We start from the raw sequence: 19,166 nt of genomic DNA, 5'->3' as shown, positions 1-19,166 counted from the left end.
GACTCAACCCACTGTTTCTAGAGCAACCTTGTCAACTTTAAGACCTGTGGACTTCAACTCCCAGAGCTCCTCAGCCAGCAAAGATGGCTGAGGAATTCTGGGAATTGAAGTCCGCAGGTCTTAAAGTTGACAAGGTTGGAGACAAGGTGGGTTTCAGCAGGTTCTGACCAGTTCTGGAGAACCGGTAGTGGAAATTTTGAATAGTTTGGAGAACTGGTAGTAAAAATTCTGACTGGCCCCACCCCCATCTATTCTCTGCCTCCCAAGTCCCAGCTGATTGGGATGGAATGGGGATTTTGCAGTAACCTTCCCCTGGAGTGGGGTGGGAATGGAGATTTTACAGTACCCTTCCCATGCCCACCAAGCCACGCCCACCAAGCCATGCCATGCCTACCAGGCCACACCCACAGAACCGGTAGTAAAAAAAATTGAAACCCACCACTGCCCCTGTTCTAGAGGATGGATCAGTCCAGCTGAGTAATGCCCTACCATCCTGGAGGGATGGCTTGCTCTAAGTTGTTGTTTGCTCCTGCCTAAGCAGGACTAGTTGCCTAATTTGGACTAGAAGATCTCCAAGGTCTCTTCCAACTCATGTTATGTTGTTATGTTATGTTATGTTATGTTATGTTATGTTATGTTATGTTATGTTATTTCTATTCTATTCTTACCAAAGGCCAGGGGAGCTTGGGGAATATAGAATTAGCTTTGGCTGATGGTGTTTTCTAATCTCAAGAGCTCTATTGGATGGTTTAACATTTTAAACAAATAATGCAAAGCCATTAATAAAACTTTACAAACAAGAAATGGTTTGGCTCACCCAGCCTAACCTAAGCTAGAAACAAACCCACTATATGACGACTTGCTGTAAAATGCAACTTTTTTTTTTTTTTGTACATGCAGATTTGCTTTCCTTGTGGCATATTATACAGGATCCTCTCCGATGGGGCTGCTTGGAAACGATGTCGATGAATAAACAGCATTTTTGCAACATATAACTGAATACACACACAGAGAGAGACACACAAATAGTCAATCCTACGTAATTCTTGAATCCGTGTTAAGTCGAAGGACTAGAATTTCCTTACAAATATGCATTTCTAGAAACGGAACAAAGCCAAACTTCATCATTCATTACTTATAGGAAGTCCTTATGGAATTTGATTCCCTTTATTACAAACAAGATCAAAATTCAACAAAGCATACGTTATAGAATACGGGGTAGTCCTTGATTTGTGGACAATTGAGCCCCAAATTTCTGTTTTTAGATGAGATTTGTCCCATTTTTATGACCTTTCTTGCCACATTTGTTAAGTGAATCACCACAGTCGTTAAGTCAGTTACAGGGCTGTTAAGGGAATCTGGCTCCCCTCTTTAACTTTGCTTGTCAGGAGGTTGCAAAAGAGGATCACATGACCTTGGGACACAGCAACGGTCCCAAATATGAACCAGTTGCCTGAATTTTGATCATCTGACCGTGGGGATTGCTGCAAAGGTCATCGTCAGGGGTGAAATGCTCCCGGTTTGGACCCAATCGCCCGATCCGGTAGCGATGGCGGCGGGTGGTTCGGAGAACCAGTAGCAAAAATCCCTGCCCTCCCCCATGTCCAGCTGAGTCGCGCGATCATCAGAGGTTTTTTTTTTAACTTTTAAAAGCATTTTTCTTCGGCCGAAAAAATGCTTTTAAAAGTAAAAAGAAAAGCCTCTGATGATTGCGCGGCTCAACTGGGATCGTTAGAGCCTTTTAAAAGCATTTTGGCCGAAGAGGTTGTAGAAAAAATGCTTTTAAAAGGCTCTGGAGATCCCAGCTAAGTTGCCTGATCGTCAGAGGCTTTTTTTTCTTTTAAAGGCCAAAAAAATTGCTTTTTAAAGAAAAGAAAAGCCTCTGGTGGTCAGGCAGCTCCGCTGGGATCGTTAGAGCCTTTTAAAAGCATTTTTTTCTATAAGCTCTTTGGCTGAAGAGGTTGTTGAAAAAATGCTTTTAAAAGGCTCCTCTGGCGATCCCAGCTAAGTTGCCTGATTGTCAGAGGCTTTTTTTTGTTTTAAAGGCAAAAAAAATGCTTTTTAAAAAAAACAAAAACCTCTGATGATCAGGCAGCTCAGCTGGGATCGTCAGAGGAGCCTTTTAAAAGCATTTTTTCGGCCGAAGAGGTTGTAGAAAAAATGCTTTTAAAAGTAAAAAAAAAAAAGTTGGCCACACCAACCCAGTCACATTACCACACCCCACCAAGCCACACCCACAGAACCGGTTGTAATAAATTTTACATTTCGCCACTGGTCATCGTAACTATGAAAAACAGTCATAAATCACATTTCTCGGTGCCCTTGCAACTTTGAACGGTGACTAAACAAACGGTTGTAAAGTCAAGGACTTCCTGTGTAAAGCAAACAGCACGCCCCGATATTGCAAATCTATCCCAAAGGCTGCCCACTGAATATCGGAGCCAACTTGTTTTCATTCCGGAAGACGCGCCTGGATTAAAACCCCTAGATGGCAAAACTCTTTTGTGAAAAAGCTTGGAGGATATCGTCGAGTGTAGCAGGGGTTCCACGGGTGAACTTTTCTTCACCAGAAATAAAATGGCTCTGGACTTCGGAACTTTCGTCCTCAGAAGATAAGCATCCCATGACGTCAAGCTCCAAAGAGAAAAACGGAGAATCCCGTCTTCGTATTTCATGCTTCGACAGGAAAATCAAGAGGCATCTCTCGCCAGAGCTGAGACATCTACGTAACCAGGGAAAGAGACTGGACTCGGAATAAATCAAATCCGCACCTATCCCACATGCTCTTTTCAGTACAGAAATGCAACTGTGGGGGAAAAGAAAAAAAAAAAGGATACCACTGGGTAATCCTAAAGCAGTAATGGCGAACTTTTTCGACACCGAGTGCCCAAACCAGAACATGCACGCACCAGATTGCTGGCGGGTGCGTATGCTAATCGTTGGGTTTCCAGCGCTCCGGTGCGCATGAATCCAGCTGCCTGTGTGAGTGCTGGAAACCCAAAGACCAGGTGGCCGGTGCACACATGCACACCGGCCAGCTTATCTTCAGGTTCCCGGCATTCAAGCATGTGCAAAAACCAGCTGGCCGCCGCGCATGCATGTGCCGCAAACCATAAGAGCAGCTGGTGACAGCGCGCATGCCCTTCGCCATCACAGTCCTTTAGGAAAACCCTCTAGTTCAGGGGTCTCCAATCTTGGCAACTTTTAAGCCTGGAGGACTTCAACTCCCAGAATTCCCCAGCCTGGCTGGGGGATTCTGGGAGTTGAAGTCCTCCAGGCTTAAAGTTGCCAAGGTTGGAGACCCTGCTCTAGTTAGTATTTCAACTCCTTCACCAAAGTTGTAAAAGAAGGTTGCACATAAAACTCTGTCCAACGCTGTGGTCCTTCCTATTGACCACATTTAAGTTTCAACCTACAGGTAGGTCTTGACTTACAACCACAAGCAAGGCCAACATTTTTGTGGCTAAGTGAGGCAGCTGACTTTCGTCCCGTTTTACCGTCTTTCTTGCTACCGTTGTTCAGTGAATCACCAGCAGTTGTTAAAGTTAGTAACACGGTTGTTGAGAAAATCTGGCTCCTTCGTTGCCTTTGCTTGTCGAAAAGGTCACAAAAAGTTATCGCACGACTCTGGGACGCTGCCACCGTCATAAATACGAGCCAGTTGCCAAGGGTCTGAATTTTGATCGCGTGACCACAGGGATGTTACAGTGGTCGTAAGTGTGAAAAAGGATCATAATCACGGGCCTCTGTGGCTCAGGCTGCTAATGCAGTCTGTTATTAACAGCAGCTGCTTGCAATTACTGCAGGTTCAAGTCCCACCAGGCCCAAGGTTGACTCAGCCTTCCATCCTTTATAAGGTAGGTAAAATGAGGACCCAGATTGTTGGGGGCAATAAGTTGACTTTGTATATAAATATACAAATAGAATGAAGACTATTGCTAACATAGTGTAAGCCGCCCTGAGTCTTCGGAGAAGGGCGGGATATAAATGCAAATTTTAAAAAAAAGTCACTTTTTTCAGTGCCACTGTAATTTCGGTCACTAAACAAATGGTTGTAAGTCAAAGACTACCTGTGTAAGTTTTTAATATGGTGAGAAGCTATTGGTTTCCAAGGGGAGGGCAGGTTATCATTTCCATTCTAAATTCCCCTTTTTCTTTTCTTCTCTTGACAAAAGAAAGTAAACTCATCTTGTTAAAAGGTTGAAAACTGTTGCAGGTTAATCGGTGTCTTTCTGTCATTAGGACCCAGACTCACCTGTCTCAGTCCAATATTTAACTATTCCTCATGGCGGGTTCAATCAATATGGATGTTGTTAATCAAACTGAATTCGCTTTTTCTATAGAGCGCTGAGCTGCATCCAATTTCCCCTGATAGCATCCTTTTTCTGGGCCCAAATGGATGCGCGCCCCTCTTAACTTCTTACAAAAAAAACCCCAAAAAGGCACCAACTGCCTCTCCTCCGTCCCAAATTTTTGAAAATTTTATTTTAATCAAAGTTAAAGACGTGGGTGAACATAAATACAATACACTTAAAAGTTCTTCATTCTTTGTATTGGTGCACGTAAAAGAACCCATTAGCACAATTCCCGAGAAGATCTGCGAGCAGGCAAACTCTCAACATGCACGCCGAAGAAAAGGAAGAAAAATAAAATAATAAAATTAAAAAAGGGGAGAATGGGAAAGAAAAGGAAAAAACAAAACCTCTAGAAAAGAACCTGGAAGAGCAAAAGTCACACACACACGCTTTGAAAACCTCAGCACTCTCTGACACGCTCAGAAAACGAACGATGCATACATAAATAGATAGCGGGTGCAAACAAGCTATTATGATAACATGTGTATAAATTTTTGTTAAGGGGGGGAGAGGGGAAACCAAGCAGCCTTAATGATTAAATACATTCAGTTATTGATTGCTAGTTGTGCCATACAAGGCATTACCAAAGAGGAAAACAAAAAAGAGGGAAGGGAAATTGTGCTGCAGAGAGACAGAGAAAGAGAGAGAAAGAGAAAAAGGAAAGCTATATACAAAATGAAAATGAAGTGTCTTGAGTTAATGCATGCACGTTTAATATGAGAAGTGGGAAAAGCACGGATGCCCTCCAACGTAACTTTGAAAAAGCCCTCTGCACTCAATATTTATTTTTTGAAAAAAAAAAAGATGATAATACTTTTATAGCCATGGTATCCATGAGTTTCCAAAGGCCCACTTTCCTAGTGGATATAGAGTTGTGTAGAGTTTATGTCTTCATCTGTAGGAACTAAAAAACAAAGGACCATGAAAAGAAAATAATGGTTGGTTGTGTGCTAAAAGGAGGGGGAGGGGACTCTGTTTCTGCATGACATGCAAGATGGGGGACACTTGTCCTCTTGAAGTCTACAAGGGGCGGGCCAAGAAAAATGAAAGACTTATGTGTGTGTGTATGGGGCGGGGGGGCTTGTGAAAGGGGAAGGAAAAAGCTCAAGTCAATTTTCATCTGCAGATGGTCAAACATTTTAATATTCCAGCTACAGGAGCAGTTCAAATCTTCTGAATCTTTTCCCCAACAACTACAGGGTTCTCTTTTCTGATCTTCTCAGCTGCGTCAGCTTTGTAATTGTAAGAGCAACTGTGGACATCTGAGTAACGGTGTACAGCACAGTAAACGTTTCCACACCTGCATTCAAACCCTGGAAAGAAAAAAAAACAAAAGATGAAATAATAGCAATAGCACTTAGACTTATGTACCGCTTCACAGCGCTTTTACAGCCCCCTCTAAGCGGTTTACAGAGTCAGCCTCTTGCCCCCAACAGTCTGGCTTCTCATTTTACCCACCTTCGGAGGATGGAAGGCTGAGTCAACCTTGAGCTGGTGTGAATCGAACTGCTGGCAGTCAGCAGAATTAGTCTGCAGTACTGCATTCTAACCACTGTGCCGCCATGGCCTTCCCTTCCCTTCCCTTCCCTTCCCTTCCCTTCCCCTTCCTTTCTTTCTTTCCTTTTTCCTTCCTTCCTTCCTTCCCAGTTTAGCAATAGCACTTAGACTTATATACTGCTTCACAGTGCTTCACAGGCCTCTCTAAGCGGTTTATAGAGTTAGCCTCTTGCCCCCAACAATCTGGCTCCTCATTTTACCCATCTCAGAAGGATGGAAGGCTGAGTCAACCTTGAGCCTGGTGAGATTCAAACTGCCAAACTGCAGTCAGCAGAAGTAGCCTGCAGTACTGCCCTCTAACCACTGCGCCACCGTGGCGCATGGTCTTTGGAAATGTCAGGTCTTTGGTCTGAGGTTCCCAAAGGTGCTTTTCCAAAAGGCAACTGGATTTTTCTTGATTTTTTTTTTCCCCTTGATGATGTCTGGCTTCTCTTCCAAGAAGTTTTTTCAGTGCAGAAGCTCTAGAACTGAAGAAGCTTCTCCGATGAGAAGTGAAATGTTTTCAAGGGGTGAAAAAAAAAATAAAGCAAGAAACTCCAGTTGGTTTTTGGAAAAGCACCTTTGGGAAAACCAGGAGCTGGATGACTGAGAACTTCCATGGACAAGACCTGGAGTTGTTGTTTTTATGGATAAAGGTGGTTGTTGTTTTTGGGGGTTTTCAGTCTCTTGACAACTGCTGGGACAATGTTTGGGGAGGTACAGGTAGTCCTCAATTTGCGACCACAATGGAGCCCAACTGTTGTTAAGCAAGACAGCTGTTGAGCGAGTTTTGCCCCATTCTGCAACCTTTCTTGCCATCGTTGCTAAGTGAATCCCTGCGGCTGTTCATTTAAGTAACACGGTTGTTAAGTGAATCTGGCTTCCCCACTGACTTTTGCTGGCCGGAAGGTCGCAAAAGGGGATCACGTGACCCTGAGACATAGCAACGGTCATAAATATGAACCGGTGGCCAAGCATCTGAAATAATTTGGATCATGTGATCATGGGGAATTGCTGCAAAAGTCGCAACTATGAGGACACGATCACAAGCCACAGTTTTCCGTGTCGTCGTAACTTTGAACGGTCACTAAATGAACTGTTGTAAGTCGGGGACTCCCTGCCGTTTGCCACTGCCTCCTTCCTAGGCTCTGAGAAAGTGACTGGCCCAACCTAGATTACCCAGCTGGTTTTGTGCTTAAAGGTAGCCTTGTGCCTTTAAGGATGAAATGTTAGTTAGAAGTCTCTGTCATTTAACATAGACCTTTGGGTGTGATAGCTAAGCCTGCTTCCCACCAAAAACTACTTATTTAAAACATGCCCTCTTCTCACTCCAGGGAACTCCGAAGCCACAAAAGCGGCAGATTTTATGTGGACACAATAGTGCTGGACACAATGGATAATATTTAGTGGACAATATTTAACCAAGACCCTTACGACGGACATGATTGTATTTGTGGCGCTCCAGAGACAAGAGGACATAATACAATGTATTATTTAAACGCTACTGTATAAGAAAGAGAGATCAATATCTCAGTCACAGATTAGACATATGGTCTACTGGGATCCTTTACATTAAAACGTATTTCATGTGCGGTCAGAAGTCCCAAATTACATATAATACAACCCTTTATCTGAACCCAAAAGCGTAATTGAGAACTACATACAGAGATCTCACTGGGGTAAATTTAGGGGTGACATAAGTCATATTTGATTATTTTTTGTTTTGTTTTAGTTACATCTTTTACTGTATTTTCTAATATATAGTTTTATTATTGTACATTTTGTTCTTTTTATTCTGATACAGCCTATTGGCTAATCAATCATGTGAAGAATAGAACAGAACAGAACAGAACAGAACAGAATAGAATGTAGAGTAGGGTAGAGTTAGGGTAGGTAGGGTAGGATAGGATAGGATAGGATAGAATGTAGGATTGGGTAGAATAGAGTAGGGTGGGGTAGGGTAGGAAAGGACAGGATAGGATAGAATAGAGTAGAATGTAGAGTAGGGTAGAGTTAGGATAGGGTAGGGTAGGGTAGGGTAGGATAGAAGAGAATGTAGAGTAGGGTAGGGTAGGGTAGGGTCGGATAGGATAGGATAGAATAGAATTCTTTATTGGCTAAGTGTGATTAGGCACACAAGGAATTTGTCTTTGGTGCATAAGCTCTCACTGAACATAAAAGCTATAAGTGATAAATCATGGATCATAGGTAGATCAACAGATCAATCATCTATTCTATTCCATTATGTGAATGATCACCCCAGTTTTAGACTCACTGTTCCAATTCAAGCTTCCAAATGATTCACTCCAAGGGAACTTACCAGTAAGACCAACCTTCTTCCTGCACATAAAACAACGAGTTTTTTTCTGTTTGGGTTTGTCAAATGATTTGCCTTGTTCTTCCGAGGAAGGTTCTGCACTATCTGATGCTGAAGCTGAAGAGAGAAGATGGATAAAGATCAGGATAACGCCAGAACATTGGAAGCCAACTCAGCACAGTTCAAATCCAAAGCCTTGGGGAGTCTTAACTCCAAGAAATTAACCTTGGATCCTCTGCCGTTCAATCATAACCATCTAATTCCATTTTTCCTCTATGAACAATTCTGTTTAGAATGGTAGAGCTGGAAAGAATCTCAAGGATCATCTAATCCAGAGGTTCCCAATCTTTTTCGCCCGCGGCTCCCCCGGAAATCCGACCTGCAACTGCGCATGCGCACCAGACGCGCCCGCGGCTCCCCGGAAATCCGACCTGCAACTGCGCATGCGCACCAGATGCCCCAGAAATGGCGCATCAGCGCCGGACCCAGCGGGCGCAGATATTCCGCGGCGCCCCCATGACGATAGCGCGGCTCCCTGGGGAGCCGCGGCTCACAGTTTGGGAATCACTGATCTAATCTAATCGCCTGTGAACCGCCCTGAGTCCCTAGGGAGATAGGGCGGTATACAAATATGATAAATAAATAAATAAATAAATAAATAAATAAATAATCCTCTGTAATGTGCAAGAAAATAAAAAAAAAATTGGTGAATGGGGGCTGCCCAGTTTCTTCAAAGTACACCACAGAGACGAAGGCCTCCTGTTGGTCCCAGGATATGTAAAATAAAGGTAACATTGAGTGTGTGTGTGTGTGTGTCCCCGACCCATCGCGACCCCTTGACAACATTCCTCCAGGCCTCCTGTCCTCTGGAGTCCATTGAAGCTCACGCCAACTGCTTCAGTGATTCCATCCAGCCACCTCATTCTCTGCTGTCCCCTTCTTCTTCTGCCCTCCATCGTTCCCAGCATTAGGCTCTTCTCCAGGGAGTCCTTCCTTCTCATTAGATGGCCAAAGTATTTGAGTTTCCTCTTCAGGATCTGGCCTTCTAAAGAATAGTCAGGGTTGATCTCCTCTAGGACTGACCGGTTTGATCGCCTTGCAGTCCAAGGGACTCATAGGAGTCTTCTCCAGCACCAGAGCTCAAAGGCCTCAATTTTGGGTTCCTTCTTTGGATTTTACCCAAATCCAAAAAAGGAACTCAAATCCAAAGAAGGAACCCAAATCCAAACCAAAAACAAGCTATGTGTAACCCACAAGTGAAGAAAACTCTAGGTATTTTCAGCACTGGTTGTTGGCAAAGCTTGCAAAGCCATCCTCACAAAAAAACATGTTACTTTCCTTCTCACCGCAAGGGTTTCTGAACATAGCGCCCAGTATTTTGGGGATAAAAGCCCATCTCCAAAAGCAATGGGACTAAATGAAAGAAGCCATATTTTGCATACAAGGGAATATATCCATGACATGGCCGGAAAAAATAAATATTCATTATCCTCATCAGTTTACAGTCTACCTTGCTAGGCATGAGATACTCAAGGTAGCTGCTCAAAATAAAAGATAACTCTTTTTTGGTGAGGGTGTGTGTGTGAACCAACCACTGAAATTTTTAGAACAAATTAGAAGGTCTAATTTTGGATTCCCAAAAATGCTTCAGAGGCTTCAGAGTCCCTTGAGACTGCTTCTTAAATTCTTTTTAAATTTTTATCCTCTTAGATTCTTCTTAAATTTTTATCCTCTTCTCTTTTTCTTGCAGATGTTTAAGATGCTCATTTCATGCCTTAGGAGCTCTTGACATCTGTTCTCAGAATGAACCCTGCCCTCACTTTTGAAGGATAAGGAAAGTCCAACTCAACCCAACCTCATCATGGCGTCACAAGGTGACCATCATATTTCCTCTGACTGCTCCCATTGCTCAGGAAATGATTCCAAGAAAAAGCTGCTCACACAGTTATACACAAGCCAATAATTCCAGACAACCCGACATGGTATGCAAAAGAGCTAAGAACTAACTGAAAAGCTAAACTGGCAACCCTGAATCCGACAGGATTAGTAAGCAACATAGAGACAAAACATAGAGACCAGGTTTACACATGATGGATCAAGGCAATGTTTGGATCCAGACCGTAATTCATTCTACACCAAGGACGAAAGAGAGATTTAAAGCACCAAAATAAGAAAATGTTCCAGAGGAACTAACACAGTTCCTCTGCACAGCAAAGCTGGCTGAGGAACTCTGGGAGTTGAAGTCCACAAGTCTTAAAAGAACCAAGTTTGCAGACCTCTGAACTAACACATGCAGAAAAATCCTATTGACTAGTTTCGATAGAATAGTCACAAAATAAGATTCCGTTGACTGTCTCAATACAATAGACCAGTGTTGCCAAACCTTTTCAGCACCGAGTGCCGAAATGGGAGCACGCACACCGGGCGGCTGCTCTTCTGGTTTCCAGCCTGTGCATGCGCACCAGCCACCTGGTCTTGTGGCTTCTGGCGCGCATGCACGTGTGAAGACCAGATGGCCGGTGCGTATGGAAGAGCAGCTGCCTCGTGCCTACGTACATGCTGGGAAGATGATATTCCAGCTTCCAGTGTGCATGCTGGTCTTCGCGTGCGCATGTGTGCCACAAACCCGAAGACCAGGTGGCCTGTACACATGCGTGCACTGGAAACCGGAATATCATCTTCCCGGCATGCGCACTGGGAGGCTGCTCTTCCGGTTTCCAGCTCTCCCACGCACGTGAAGACCACCTGGCCAGTGCGCCAGAACTTAGAAGAGCAAGGGTCGACGGCTTGCGTGCACGGAGAGATGGCTCTGTGTGCCAGTTCCAGCACGCGTCTCATAGATTCGCCATCACAGCAATAGACTAATGGAAGGCTCATAATCAGATTCTGCAAGTGGCAGGCATACTATAGCAGGGGTCCCCAACACTTGGTCCTTGGACCAACACTAGGATGGGATGTGCCAGAAACCGGGCCATATAAACAAGTGAAGGCCCATCCGCGGGATGCAGGCAGCATGCGAAACCACACCCCTCTGGTCCGAGGAAAAGCCTTTCTCCATGGAACTGGTCCCTGATACCCAAAAGGTTGAGGGACAGTATCTTCTTGACCGACAGAGAAAAACACAAACTGGTTTTCCTAGATGTGTAAGACAGCTTCAGGTTAGCCCAGGTAATGGTAAATAACATTCGTGACATTTGACATATTAGCTAAGAGCCTGAAGAAAAGATGTCTAGAATGAGAGCAAAACAAGGGAGGGAGCGTTAAAAAAACCCACATACGCGCACAAAATAAACCTTTTATAACTGAGAAAGTTCTGTAACTCGCATACTTAACCTCCAGAAGGCTCCCGATTCAGTCACTAGCAACCTGAATTAAAAGGGACGAGATGATAAGACCTCTGTCCTGGATTTAGCAATATGGTGGAAGTGCCACGGCCTAGAGCAGGCATGTTAAACTCGCATCATCACGGCAGTGTCACGTGACATATTGGGACTTTCCCCTTTGCTAAACCAGGGCGGGGCCAGCATGTGACGCATCCGGCCCGGGGCCCGCGTGTTTGACACCCCTGGACTAAAGGATCTGCTATGGTTGCAAGATTCCTGCTTGGAATCTTGGATTTGACAGTCCAATGTGGATTGGATTGAGGATTAGATAATCCCAAAGTCTTTCCTGGTTATTCCTTCCATGGGTTCATGAGTATCTGCTTGGTCCCCTGTTGGCTGACCAAACTGGAGACCTTTGAAACGCTGTGATGTGTGGAATGGAAGACAGCTCTCTGCGAAAACAAGATTAAATGAGCCACGGTGATGCAGAGAGGTTAGAGTGTGGTACTGCAGGCTACTTTTGCTGACTGCCGGCTGCCTGCAATTTGGCAGTTCGAATCTCACCAAGCTCAAGGTTGACTCACCCTTCCAGCCTTCCGAGGTGGGTAAAATGATGACCCAAAATTGTTGGGGACAATAGGCTGACTCTATAAACCCCTTAGAAAGGGCTGTAAAGCACTGTAAAGCGGTATATAAGTCTAAGTCCTATTGCTATGGCAGGCTAACTGCCATCTGCCAGCAGTTCGATTCTGACCGGCTCAAGGTTGACTCAGCCTTCCATCACTCTGAGGGCAGTAAAATGAGGATCCAGATTGTTGGGGGCAATAGGCTGACTCTGTAAACCGCTTAGAGAGGACTGTAAAGCACTGTGAAGCGGTATATAAGTCTAAGTGCTATTGCTAAATGGCAGGCTAATACTTGGTTATGTTATCACATAGTTCCCTGGATGCTGAGAGATGACACCACTGCTCCGTATGTGTTCATAAAATTAATGGCCCGAAGTAGGCCTTGAATTATGACAAGAGGAGACAATGGGTTTCTCTCACACGCTCATCGTCCTACAACAATGCAACTGACAGCCAACATTTTAGTTGACAATGAAAGACTGTGTGGAAATTTAAGCGTTCATTTAAGGTCGCGCCTATTGTTAATTTTGCCTGTAAACCCTTTCGTTCTTTATGAAGTTGAAAGGCTGCAAGTAGAAACATGAAGGAAAAAGGAAGATTAGAGGAGAATTATGACATGAGGAATACACGAGCAAAGTGTGGAAAAGGTGGAAAAAAAATTGGCACACATTTATTGGCACCACATAGTTCATAAACTACAGGTAGCCCTCGACTTATGAACACAACTGAGCCCAAAATGTATGTGGCTAAGTGAGAAATGTTGGAGAATTTTGCTCCATTTTACGGCTTTTCTTGCCACGTTTGTTAAGGGAATGACCTGCAGTCGTTAGTCACACGGCTGGTTAAGTCAATCTGGTTTCCCCATGGACTTTGCGTATCAGAAGGTCGCAAAAGGGGATTGCGTGACACACACACACACACACCCCTGGGACACTGCGGCTGTCGTAAATGTGAGTCAATGAGTCACGCATCCAAAGGTAGATCACGTTGACCATGGGGATGCTGCAGTGTGAAAAATGGTCATCGGTCACGTTAAGTTACAAGTGCCGTTGTGAACTACGGTCACTAAGCGAACTGTTGTTAAGTCGAGGACTTCCTGTACAAAGTGGCATGCAAGACTAAAATGGCGGCAGAAAGCACGTGAGGAAGAGACATTTGCAAGCAGAGAATCAGTTTGGCACAAGAGGGGGAAAAGAAAGGAAAAGAGGTGACAAAAATATTTTACGTCTAGGTCTGATATCACTTGATAAGAATGGGCACCGTTTAGATCAATTTTACCCTTTTCTGCTTTTCTCCAATTGGCTCCAGAAGACTTAGCAAACAAATGCTTTCTGCCTTGATGCAAGAGGAGACTCCGTCTTCTCCATTCTCACTGCGAGAGTCACCCCTGAGCTCCATTTTATCAAATGTATCAACCAGGGCTTCCCAAACTTGTGAAATCTGGAGCACAACTACTCTATCCAACCCCCAGATGGAACAGGATAGATAATCACAATTAGGTGAACAATTTTAATCGCAATTAGGTGAACAAATTCTTTAGCAGCTTTAAAATATACGAGTGTGCAACTGAGGCCCTCTGGGTTCATAAATCCCCTTCCAAAATGATGTTGTTTTTACGGCGTAGGGAGTAATCAAAGGTAACGTTTCCTTTGAGCTGAGCCCAACTCCTGTGGCTGGGTGGATCACCTATTTTGTTATTTTGGCAATGATACAGAAGGAGCATGACTGGAATCAGTACTGACTTCCTAGACATGCTGAGCCAGAACATTGGCTCAGTTTTTAAGATGCTGGACTTTGTCGGCTGGAAAGCCGAAAAGCCAGGTTCGAGACCCGAGCGCCACGCAATGGGGTGAGTTCCCGTCTTTGCCTCAGTTCCTGCCAAGCTAGCAGCTCAAAAGCGTGCATATTTGAGTAGATAAATAGGTACCACTTTGATGGGAAGGTAACAGCATTCCGTGACGTCATGCTCCATGACATCATGCCCGGCCACATGACCGTGGAAATGTCTTCAGACAGCGCTAGCTCAGTGGCGGAAACGGAAATAAGCACTGCTCCCTTATAGTCGGTGACAACTAGCGGAATAAAATTCGCAGGGACTCCTTTACTTTTTGTTTAACCCAGTCATGTCTCCAGCTTAGTGATTTTATGATGGGTCTCTCACTAAAATACTAGCCACGTTCAACCCTAAGTGTTTTTTGGAGATTAGCCAAGGTCAGTCAAATGTCGCTATCTATAATACCGGTAACAGTAATTGTATTAAATTGTAATTAAGTTTAAACTAAATTACATTTAGTCTTGGCCTGAATCTGTCTACTTTTTTGGAACGTGTCCTCCAGAATGCCTCTTGAAGGCCAGTTTTGCTCAATGGAAGCGCTCATCTGGTAAAATTTAAAAGCCACATTTAAACAACAATCCTGTTGTTGTTTAAATCCTGAATTCAGAGGAGGAATTAACTCGTGACCTCATTTGAGGGGGAAAAGCTAACATTTTGGGTGGCCATTTTCCCAGTGGGTGGACGGTGGACTTCAAGCACCATCTAAGGCAGGGGTGTCCAAACTGGGCAACTTTAAGACTTGTGGACTTCAACTCCCAGAATTCCTCAGCCAGTTTTGCTTCTGGGAGTTTGAATTCTGGGAATTGAAGTCCACAAGTCTTAAAGCTGCCAAGTTCGGACACCCCTGATCTAAGGCAAGAGGGAGATACATAAGCTACTATAATGGAGGCTTATTTTAGTCTTTGCTTTACCGAAAGAGTTCAACAAAATGCACCACTCCAAAATTAAAGACTTTGCTGCTGGATTTTGTTATCGATGTGAACATCTGGGGAGGAGGAGGAGGAAGGAGGAGGACACAAAAATGGGGCCCTGGAAGGACATTTCCAGATACACTTCAACCATTTTTGTGACAGATCAGTGCAAGCCAGCACACCGTTTTGGGAAGCATGGTTAGAGCCTACAAACTGAACAAGGAAACCCACTTACCTACTGTGGTTAGTGTTAAATCTGAATCACAGCTCTTCGTTTTGGCTCTTGAGCTCTCCTCCAGGAAATCAGGGCCATCTACATTATTGTCTAGGTTTCCGTCATAATCACATTCTGTTTCTGAGCCCCTGGTAATGTCAGGTAAATCTGAGTTATCCATCGAAAATTCGTCTCCGGTACTGTCTATTGAAATTGTCTCGGCAAGCTCCACTGATGTTGGTTCTATTTATTCAACGGGATATTGTATTTTAGGTATGTGTTTGTGTTTTGTTTTCTTTTAGATTTTTTTTTAAAAAAAAAAACATGCTACATGCACAGTTTTAAAAACAAATTTGTTTATTGTTAACATCCCCAGCCCCAAAATAATTGGATTCAAGGTCTGTGAAACATAAAGTTAATTAGTTCTAGAGAGACATCAGATAACAGGGTAGGTAAATTGGTAGTAAGGAGGGCCTGTTTAGCAACGGGATGCAATTTTAGCCCCACTGTGGTTAGAAGGAAGATAATAACAGCATTTATAACAAAAGAAGAAGAAAAGTTCATTTGAAGGTGTTTCACCCCCTCCCGCTCCCCATGTAGTCCTATTTTTCCATAACGCCCCACCCATCACTTCCTGAACTCTACCGGATTAATTTCCCTTGCTTTGCCAAACATTGGGAAATTCTGTATTCCTCTAACACAGACAAAACTCCAATTGAAAGAATGCTTAAAAGGGAAGTATAGGTGGTCCTCGACTTAGGACCACAACAGAGCCCTGAATTTTCCATTGCTAAGCGAGAACGTTGTTAAGCGAACTTTTCCCCATTTTACGACTTTCTTGCCATCGTTGTTAAGTGAATCGCTGCAGTTGTTAAGTTAGTAACCACGGTTGTTAAGTGAATCTGGCTTCCCCCCACTTGACTTTGCTTGTTGGAAGGTCACCCAAGGCGATCACACGACCCCGGGATATGGCAACTGTCATATGTACAAGTCAGTTGCCAACTATCCAAATTTTGATCCCATGACTGTGGAGATGCTGCAACGGTTGTAAGTATTTTTAAAAAACGGCCATAGGTCACTTTTGTCAGCGCTGTTGTAAGTTCTAATGGTCGCAAAATGAAATGTTGTATGTTGAGGACTGTAGCAGAATGCATCTGACTGACAGGACAGGTGCTTTTAAGATCTGGAGTCCTCTTGGAAGGTAAGATAACAAACCTGCTGTCAGGCCTGGAAGCCATCTTTTGCATTGGGCCTTCAGGCTTGCCACATTAACTACTGTGGGAAATTGGGAGGGGGACATTGTATGGAGCATGGGTGATATGTAGTCATAATAACATTCCTTTCTCAGAGAGTCAAGGACAGCTTGCCCTGCACCTGGAGGGCTGGAACTGGGAGGCATCTCCAGTTGGGACAGTGCCTTGATTGGACCATGTGATGGACATGTGGGTGCTCGGCAGGGACTTGGACTTTCATTTGGATGGGGAAAAACCTGGAAGCTTTCAGATTTGGCCATTTTCCCAGATATGCCAATATGACATCATATACGGGAACTTTGAGGAACTTCAAGCCTCGGAGTCTTCTTTCATTGGGGGTTCTACTTGGAACCCTGACACCTGCCTACTCAACACATCAAAGCTAGACTGAAACTGTTAACAAACAAGATATACAAGATCAACCTTTGAGTCAAAGGTTGATTCCTAGTAATTATTTATTTATTTGAATTTATTAGCCACCCAACCGCAATGGACCCCAAAGCACGTAACCATGTCCATGTGGTTGGGCACTGTCTTCTTCTACCATGTTGATCAACTGTCCAATCTAGCTTACAATCCTAAAGTTTTCTGGCTATGTCCTATCCAAGAATTGTTCAGATCTGATCCTGTTGATCAACGTTTTAAACTAACAAGACGTTCTACAAAGTGGTTCCAGGTAGCAAATATTCCACATGGACTCCATCACTTCATTGGGATGCTTACATACACTGTGTCAGCTGTGGACACACTGTTTGCTGCCTAAATGGAGCACATCCTAGATGGAGCACATCCTTTCATAAGAATCCACAAGAAAAAACTTGGAAGGGTCAAAGATGTCTCTCTTGCCTGTCTTATGTATGCCGTCTTTCCTGCATCAGCTGTTCCCTACAGATGTTGGGAAACCTCCAATTTGGACATTTTCCCCTCCCCCCCTTTTCTTGATGGCCCAAGAAAACATGGCTTCATTTGAGATGAAAGTGATCATTTCCCTTTGACATTGCCAAACCGTCCTACCGACTATCCCACCTAATGGGAAGGCAGAGAGCTCCAAGCATTCTGTCTTCATAAAAATATGCTCTTTTCCTAAATCAGTTTCCATGAATTACGAATATTGGAGCATCAAAATTTTCCTATAAGGTATAAAAAGAAGCAAGTACTGAAAGAGATTTCTGCAAAAAAAGATTGCTCATGAAGTGACAGCATCTGTATTCCAAAAGTTAAATGACGAAAAATAAAAGGAAAAAAGTGAGCTTTTCAAAAGTAAATCAGTCTAAAGGACTTTAGCTTTCTGAAATAAAGGACTCTCCTTTATAATGAAGGATATATGTGGTCATCATACTAAAGCCACCAGAAGACGACCGAGTCTAGGCCATCAACCCCTGATCAGAAGTAGTTGTCCAACTATTAACTTTGGCAAAATCTAAACATACGTTGCTTTTGGTCACAAAGCCTGTTCATTCCTCCCAAAAATTCCTTCCTCCCTTCCTCCCTTTCTTCCACAGCATCTCTCCCTTCCTTCCTTCTTTCCTTCCTTCCTCCATCCCTTTCTTCCACAGCATCTCTCCCTTCCTTCCTTCCCTTCCTCCCTTTCTTCCACAGCATCACTCCCTCCCTCCTTCCCTCCCTCCCTTCCTTCCCTCTTGAAATAACTCAAGGTACCGAACATATCCAACACTCCCTCCTCCTATTTTCCCCACAATAACACAATCTCTGTGAGATCAGTTGGACTGAGAGAGAATAACTGGCTCAAAGCGACCCAGCTGGCTTTAATGGCTAAAGCGAGACTAGAACTCACGGTTTGCACACTTTGTAGACTGGTCCCTTAATCACTAGACCAAAGGGGTTCAAATGCTGCAATTTACTTTTTGTTACTATAACTCCATGGGTAACCAGTGTCACATTCTGCCAATAGAGAATTACTCCGGTGGGGTGATGGGGGAAGAACAACACTAAAAACAACCCAGATCCAATAATATTACCTTCTGGGACTAAAACCAGAAGGATGCTCAAACGCTCTTTAAGTACAGAGCAGCAATTCCACACCTTTGTGGCTTGGCGATCTGGCTTGGGGGTGGGTGGGAGAGAGGAATTGAGCTGCATGAGCAGAGGGCCGGCACGCATGTACGTGTGCGCACGCAGCCTTTGTGTGAGTGGCGGGCCGGCACGCATGCGAGTGAGTGCCTGCCAAGCCCACACTGTTTACACAAGTTGAACTGCGTGCACTCTGGCCAACCACTCATGCGGTCCAATTTTGAACAGGCCACAACCTGGTCACGGGCGGTGGCCGAGGAGCTGGGATCCCCTGGAACAGAGCACTATTATGGCAATTGCAGAAGGACATTCCTTACCACAACTCTGAGTCAACCTGCAATCCTGCACCTTCGTTCAGTTCTGCTGGTGGCAGCTTTTGAACAAGCGGACTCATCCGATCGCAAGCAAACAAACTTTTCCTTTTGTTGCCTTTGGGGCAAAGGGTGCGACTGAACGAGGAAGAAACGCACCACCACGACAACAACAACAAAAATATATATACTAAAAATGAAAAGAGAAGCCAAAGGCATTCCAAGGCCCCCCTCCGTGCTAACCTTGTACGTCTTCTCCTTGAGGTTTATCCATGATGTCTGAACTTTCGACTTCACATGTTGCCACAGATTCTGCTAAGAGAGACGATGGGCTGGAAACGGGGCTGGGAGAGAAGAAAAGTCTGCTTTAGAAACCGCGGCCATTTTCCGCTACGTAGGAAAAGGGTCTGTGGCAATTCACAACGGCCAAACTCCCCATGGCCAACTCACCGCAG

The 19,166-nt window shown here is 44.2% G+C and overlaps 1 protein-coding gene across 12 annotated transcripts in view; it reads right to left on the bottom strand.

The window, feature by feature from the left end:
• Positions 1–4,465: 4,465 nt before the first annotated feature.
• Positions 4,466–19,166, bottom strand: part of ZFAND6 (zinc finger AN1-type containing 6) — an 80,295-nt gene continuing 65,594 nt past the window's right edge. For 10 of the 12 annotated variants that reach the window (XM_058156197.1, XM_058156206.1, XM_058156198.1 and 7 more), the window contains exons 4-7: positions 18,955–19,055; positions 15,138–15,359; positions 8,212–8,325; positions 4,466–5,668 (exon numbers count right to left, since the gene is read on the bottom strand). In XM_058156197.1, coding sequence (XP_058012180.1) covers positions 5,520–5,668; positions 8,212–8,325; positions 15,138–15,359; positions 18,955–19,055 — 586 coding nt within the window. In that variant the 3' untranslated portion in view covers positions 4,466–5,519. The remainder of the gene's footprint in view (positions 5,669–8,211; positions 8,326–15,137; positions 15,360–18,954; positions 19,056–19,166) is intronic. The other 2 variants (XM_058156199.1, XM_058156209.1) reach the window with 2 other exon arrangements.

This window comes from Ahaetulla prasina, chromosome 13 (assembly GCF_028640845.1).
Source record: "Ahaetulla prasina isolate Xishuangbanna chromosome 13, ASM2864084v1, whole genome shotgun sequence".
NCBI lineage: Eukaryota > Metazoa > Chordata > Lepidosauria > Squamata > Colubridae > Ahaetulla > Ahaetulla prasina.
Note: the sequence above shows the minus strand (reverse complement) of the source record. Positions and strands in the feature narration are given on the sequence as shown.